The 7,068-nt window shown below is 45.3% G+C and overlaps 1 protein-coding gene across 1 annotated transcript; it reads left to right on the top strand.

The window, feature by feature from the left end:
• Window positions 1–43: 43 nt before the first annotated feature.
• On the top strand, window positions 44–7,012 carry C1qbp (complement C1q binding protein). Its single transcript, XM_020168249.2, has 6 exons — window positions 44–314; window positions 932–1,082; window positions 4,933–5,026; window positions 6,064–6,159; window positions 6,370–6,492; window positions 6,627–7,012. The coding sequence occupies exons 1-6, from the start codon at window positions 89–91 to the stop codon at window positions 6,774–6,776; spliced, it is 840 nt and encodes a 279-aa protein (XP_020023838.1). The 5' UTR covers window positions 44–88; the 3' UTR covers window positions 6,777–7,012.
• The last annotated feature ends 56 nt before the right edge of the window (window positions 7,013–7,068 follow it).

Here is a 7,068-nt window from a genome sequence, read left to right as displayed (position 1 = left end):
GGGACTTCCGGCGGCGCGTGACCTCACGGGGCCGCTTAGCCGGAGTTGTCCTTCTCACCCACACGTGTCCACCGCCGCCTCTTCTGCGATGCTGCCTCTACTGCGCTGCGTGCCCCGCGGCCTGGGCGCCGCTGTCGCCGGCCTGCGGGCCCCAGCGCCCGCCCCGCCGCTCCGGCAGCTTCTGCATCCCGCGTCCCGGCCGTGCCTCCGGCCCTTCGGGCTGCTGTGCGTGCGCGCGGGGTCGGCGCGGCGGTCCGGCCTCCTGCAGTCCCCGGCGACCTGTGCCTGCGGCTGCGGCGCACTGCACACCGAAGGTGAGGGTCTCGGGCGGGGCCCGGGAGGGACGAAGAAACCAGGAGAGGACGGCTCCGACAGGACAGGTCCCGGGGCCCGGGTCCTCTTCCGCTGATCGGCAGCATGCCGGTTGTCCACCACAGCTTTCGAAGACAAAGTGAAATATCGGAGGGCACTTTTATCCTAGTCTCTTGAACATCGAACTTTAGAAAGGCCCGAAGTCTGGGTTGAAACCATAGTCACATCTGTGGGCAACTAGAAAAGGGTAATTGGAAATTTTGTTTTTTGAAACAGGGTCTCGCTGTTAGCCTAGGCTGGCCTCGAACTCGAGAGCCTCCTGTCCCAGCCTCCCCAGTGCTGGGATTAGCAGAGTGCACCGCCACATCCGGCGCAGGAATTTTTTTTTGGAGTGAAACGTGGTAATGAATTCGTTATTAGAACAACTTCCAGAATTGAGCTGAGCTTCCCACGGTATTTTTACAGAAGAGGCGTGAGTTGGGCCAAAGATCCAGAGCAACCGTAGTAGTAGGGAGAGTAGAAATAGACGGAGTCCAGAACTACAGTAACCTAGGTATTTGTTTTATATTTTAGACTAATTGACTTTTCTCCCTCTGAATCATCTGGATTTCTTTTCTAGGAGACAAGGCTTTTGTTGAATTCCTGACTGATGAAATTAAGGAAGAAAAGAAAATCCAGAAGCACAAGTCCCTTCCCAAGATGTCTGGAGGTTGGGAGCTGGAAGTGAATGGGACAGAGGCTAAGTTAGTGCGGAAAGTTGCTGGGGAAAAGTAAGTACTCTTGTAGGTTTGCGGACTCCAGGAGATCCAATCTTGGCTTTGCAGAACCTGTCCTGGGTCATCCGCCCAACAGCCTGAGCTTAGGCCCACTACTTTGATAAAATGGTTTTCAGGAGAGGGTTTATTTGGACAACCGGAAAAGCTCCAGATAGCGCATTCACTGAATACAGATTTGCTGTGGACTGATACCTAAGGAGACAGTAAGTAGCACAAATGTAGAGGGAAGGCTTTTTGATAAACACAGCCGTTCAGTTACTGGTGAGGGATACCATGCCCTTTCTAAAATTTAGGCATGTAAATTCAGAAATTTTTGAAGTACTGGCCGCATCCAGTTTGACCTCGCCTTTAGTGTTCTGATACAACAGGCCCATTCTCACTAATATTTACCATGGGTGAAAATGAAGCGTATGTAACAGCATGGGATTTCAGTGTAGGAAGGCCATCAGGAGGTAGAGTTCTTGACCTAGTTCAGCTCCTCCCTCCTAAACTGTCAAACTTTTGTTTATACTGTTTTGTGTTACACAGTCTACCTAATGTCATTAGAGGTAACATTTGGCGCCTTTCAGGTTGGTTTTGGGGGGTTTTTTGTAGTTTTCCTTTGAGGTACTGGGGCTTGAACTCAGGGCCTGCCCCTTGAGCCACTCCACCAGCCCTTTTTTGTGATGGGTTTTTTTCGAGATAGGGTCTTGTGAACTGTTTGCCCCGGGCTGGCTTGGAACCATGATCCTCCTGCTCTCTTCCTCTTGAGTAGCTAGGATTACAGGTGTGAGCCACCGGTGCCCAAAAAAATTGTAATGCCTTGACTTTTTTGTTTCCACTGGGGTTTGAACTCAAGGCTTCCTGCTTGCAAAGCAGACACTCCACTGCTTGAGCCACACCTTCAGTCCTTTTTTTGTAATAACTTTATTGAGATTTAATTTGTGCACCAGAAAATTCACCTTTTTATTAAAACGTACAATTTGTCATTGATTGCATCTGTTGCCGGTGTCTCATTTCTGTCATCACCCTAACACGATGCCCATTAGCAGTCACCGTATTCCTCCCTCCCTGTAGCCCCTGGAAACTGCTAAACTACTTTGTCTGGATTTGCTTACTTTGAAAATTGAGTATAAATGGAATCATGCAACATGTGGCTTTTATGTATGTCTTCTCTCACTTAGCATCATGTTTTCAGTCTTCATCAATGTTGGTAGTAGTATGTATCAGCAGTTTCTTTTTATGGTTGAATACCACTCCATTGTGAATATACCACATTTTATTTATCCATTTTTCAGTTGATGATGCTTGATTTGTATCTACTTTGGGGTATTGTGAGTAATGCTGTGAACATTTGTGTTCATATTTTTTGTGAACATAAGATTTCATTTCTCTTGGGTATGCATTTAGGTTTGGAGTCATTGGGTCAAGTGTTAGCCCTATTAAACCGTTTGAAGAACTGCCAGAGTTTTTGCCAAGTGGCTGTACTATTTTACAATCCCACCAGCCATGTATGGGGTTGCGAACACTTCATTGTCCCATCTTATTTTAGCCTTCCCAGTGTGAAGTGGTATCTCGCTGTGGTTTCATGGTTTCGATTTAATTCCTCTTATGGTTAATGATGCTGGACATCTTTTCATTTACTAGTCATTTATGTGTCTTTGGAGAAATGTCTACTCAAGACTGTATGTCCAGTTTTATGCTATTTATTTTTCATTGTTGAGTTTTAAGAGTTCCTTATTCTGGGTACAAGTCTGTTACCAGATAGATTTGCGGGGGTTTTTTGTGTGTGTGTGTGGGGGGGTGGTACTTTGGCTTGCTAGGCAAGTACTATACCAGTTGAGCCATGCCGCAGCCCTTTTTGCTTTAGTTACTTTCGGAATAGGGTCAGACTAGAGTCACCAGTTTATGCTCAGGCCAGCCTGGATGAGATCCTGTTCTTCTCGTATAGCTGGGATGACAGGTGCATGCCACCACACCCAGCTTATTGATTGAGATGGGGATGTCACTAACTTTTTGCCTGAGCTGGCCTCAAATGGCAATCCTCCGAATCTCTGCCTCCCGAATAGTTGGGATTACAGACATAAGCCACCACATCTGGCTCTTTTCACTTTCTTGGTAACCGTCCTTTACAAAATACCTGAGACAGGCTACCTTGTAAGTGCTTGCCTAGCATGTGTGAGGCCCTGGGTTGGATCCAGCAACACACACACACATACACACACATGCACAAGAAAAGAAGTTTAGTCAGGCATGGTGGCCTGTAATCCCAGCACTAGGAGGCAGAGGCACGGGGGTGTATTTCGGCTTACGATTCTGGAGGTACAATAGCTAGGAGCTGCATCTGATGACGGCTGTCTTCTGGCAGGGCCATGAAGTGGTTCAGTGTCACAAGGCAAAAGTGTGTGTCTTATAAAGCCACTGCGATTCAAACTGGGAACCCCACCCCTAATGACTTCAACCTAACCACTTTCTAAAGGACCTACTTCTGAACACCATAGTTGGATTAAGTTTCCATCCTCTAAGGTGGGATATGTAGTTTAGTGGTTAGATCCCTGATTAGCATGAATGAAGTGTGGGTTTGCGCCCCAACACCACAAGGGAAAAAAGTATTCACCTTCTTTACCGTTGACTTTGGGGGTTAAACTCCTGCATGAATGGGTTTGGGGGTGCAAGCCATATCCAAACCATAGCATCACAGTTTTTTTTAAATTTTTATTGCTGGGGATTGAATATGGATCCTTTTTGTCTTTTGTCACTTGTGCTTTTTAGTGTCATTTCTAAGAAACCATTGCCTAACCTGTGATTGCAAAGATTTTTGCCTGTTTTCTTCTAAGAATTTTATAATTTCAGCTCTTAGGTTGAGGTCTGTGATCCGTTTGGCATATGTGGTGTGAAGTAGGATTCTGATTTGGTTTTGCCTATAGTGTTCTTCCTCATATATGAATAAATTGTGTATTTGGTAACTTCACCTAAACCATTTTCCTAGAGTTCTTGTTGCCAGTTTTGGGCCATTATAAATAAAGCTCTGATGAACAGTCACCTCATTACTGTGCCCAGGAACTCAGCTTTGAGCACTGTTGCAGACTTTTTGTAGCTAAATCTCAATCTGCCATTCTTTCTATGGGAAAGTGGCTTTGTGACAGGCCACAACTCCAGAGAGTGGCATTTTTGTGGGGAAGAACCTGGAGGACTGCAGCCTAGCACTTCTAGTTCCAAATCTTACCACGGGGATTTTAACTAAAACTTTGGAACATGGTTTGTCAGGTGAAGACTCTTACACCTTAAAGTTGTCATTAATTGGTGTTTCTGGCCTGTTTTATGATTGTGAAGAATGAAGCTGTACTGCAGCATATTCTTTGTGAGGCCTTCCTCCCCAGGGCACATTTTGTGATTGAAGTTCCTAAAGTCCTATCCCACCAGCTTCTTGACTAGAGCGTCCCCCGGAAAAACCAAGGTGGGCAGTGTTGGTAACTATGGGCACATGCCAGGGAGTGCTGGCATTCTACCCTGATGGAAGTAGCCCAGGTGTGGCTGTTTGGCTGAGACAATCAATTTCTCTCCTTTCGGGGGTGGGGGAGTTCTGGGGATTAAACCGACGGCCTCGCACAAGCATTCTACTGCTGGTCTGCATCCCCAGCCAGGGCCCATTCATTTAACCTCCAGCAGCTGCCGTAGGCACACTTCAGACCTGCTGAAGATGGGAGGCAGGCCCAGCCTTCCCAATTCAGATGTATAGCCAACTAGGATGGAGACATTATTTCCCCAGGCCTCTGCAGTTACTGTGGCAGGCCTCTATAATTAGCCGGTAGATTACTCAGTTAAAAGTACACCTTGCCTATTGGGTTTTCACTTACTTTTCTAGGGTTACTGTCACTTTCAACATTAACAACAGCATCCCACCAACATTTGATGGTGAGGAAGAGTCCACCCAAGGACAGAAGGTTGAAGAACAGGAGGTAAGCCCTTGATACTGTAGCCAGTCTTTTTTCAATTCTGTCAGATAAGGAGACCATTTCTTGGTTGTTTTTAAAATTCCTCTCATGCTAGAAGGAGACAGAGGACACCCATCTTTTGGACTTATAACATACCAAATAAATGGTTTCAAGCCAGCTTTACCTGCAGGGCTCTGGCCCCCTCTTTCCCAGTAGCTGAATACATAGCTACCTACAGCCTCAGGCTTGTAGCTGGCCTGTTTTCTCTTGCAAAGGAACTGAAACTTCTCACCCCTTCCTGTGTTGGAGAAGTTTGAGATGAGAGATTATCATTTGGAGTGTTTTCCATTTAACCAAGTTAGGAAAGCCACAGCCCTTTAGATTACGTAGGTTGCCGGCCCTCTTAGTTGAGTATAGATGGTGTCCAGTTTTGAGACACTTTAGGAAGTGGTGTCCTGGTCCAGAAACCAACTAATATGAAGGCCATAGGATCTTCAGACAATCTGAGCAGGTGTCAGTACTGTCTGATGATCTGGTGTGGAGAACAGATCATCTCTGGTTTGCTTCTTTCTTGAGCACTCCAACTGGTATCTTCCTGTCCTTGACTCTTCTCCCAGGTTCACCATGAAAAGGAGCTACTGCCATTACTCATTAGAATGGCCACTTAGCCAGAACCTGGTGTACTAGGTTTGGATCCTGCCCTATAATAAAGGAAGATTCCCAAAACAGCCAAGTTGGAAGGAGTTCTCTGCAGTGTTTAGAGTTAAGTCTGAATTCCATCCTCAATATGTACCAGTTAACATTTTTACACAGTCCGTCTAACCCTCGTGGACCTATTTCTCCCTCCATACACTGCAGAGAACTCCTTCCAACTTGGCTGCAGGGCTAACAGAAGTGAGACATTAATACTCAAAGATTTGATGTTCCCTTATTTGGGAACATCACAGCTTAAGACTATAAAAATGGCTAAATATCTTAATAGTGGTGACCATCTGACACTGAACTATCTGAGATCTTTGGTACACGCAATGACATGTGCTGACTTGTTTTTGTTTTCCCAGCCTGAATTGACATCAACTCCCAATTTCGTGGTTGAAGTTATAAAGAGTGATGGCAAGAAGGCCCTTGTACTGGACTGTCATTATCCAGAAGATGAGGTATATAGGGTGGGGTGCCTTCTGAGACCTTTCCAGTTCCTTCTAGCAGGTATTCCCAAGACTTTCTTGATCAACAAAGCAGGGAATGACAAATGGGGATGAGAGTGAACAAGGTTAGAACCTGGGGAGATTCAAGCTGCAAAGCATTTCTTTGCATGAGTCTGGATTGTTCTGACCTCTTCAGTTTCCTTAAATGCCATTTCTTCTCAGATTGGACAAGAGGAGGAGGCTGAGAGTGACATTTTCTCTATCAAGGAAGTTAGCTTCCAGGCTACTGGTGACTCTGAATGGAAGGATACAAATTATACGCTCAACACAGATTCCCTGGACTGGGTGAGTGCTGAATAAGATGTGGGTGCTGGGGGCCTGCAGCGGAGGGTACTACTATCAAGGGAAGAAGTATTTTAATTAGTAAATGCTAAGATTCTCTCCCTCACTCTAAAACTAGTAAACGTTCTCCTTCTTAGGCCTTGTATGACCACCTAATGGATTTCCTCGCAGACCGAGGAGTGGACAACACTTTTGCAGATGAGTTGGTAGAGCTCAGTACTGCCCTGGAGCACCAGGAGTATATATCCTTTCTTGAAGACCTCAAAAGTTTTGTCAAGAGCCAGTAGAGCTATCATAGAAACTGAAGGCCTTACAATTTTACAGCTAGGTTTAGCCAGTGAACAAAACCTACCCTGACATCAGAACCATGTGCTTTGAAATGGTTATCCTATTATCATGGAAAAAATTAGCAAATTTAAATTATTGCAGTTTCATTTACCATTCATTTTGGTTTTTTTCTGTACAAATTTATTTCTAGTTTTTGTATAACATAATGAATAATAAAATTATTTTATCTTCTCCAGGTTGGTTTGTCTTTTCTAGTTCTTCTCTGCTTTTCGCTGCATTAAAACTCCCAAC

This window comes from Castor canadensis, chromosome 11, assembly GCF_047511655.1.
Source record: "Castor canadensis chromosome 11, mCasCan1.hap1v2, whole genome shotgun sequence".
NCBI lineage: Eukaryota > Metazoa > Chordata > Mammalia > Rodentia > Castoridae > Castor > Castor canadensis.
Note: the sequence above shows the minus strand (reverse complement) of the source record. Positions and strands in the feature narration are given on the sequence as shown.

Bases quoted from the DNA above. Each gene is read 5' to 3' on its own strand.
- C1qbp (XM_020168249.2), top strand. From the start codon at position 89: ATGCTGCCTCTACTGCGCTGCGTGCCCCGCGGCCTGGGCGCCGCTGTC. The intron at 5,027-6,063 runs GTAAGCCCTTGA...TTGTTTTCCCAG, and splicing joins AGAAGGTTGAAGAACAGGAG to CCTGAATTGACATCAACTCC. The intron at 6,160-6,369 runs GTATATAGGGTG...ATTTCTTCTCAG, and splicing joins GTCATTATCCAGAAGATGAG to ATTGGACAAGAGGAGGAGGC.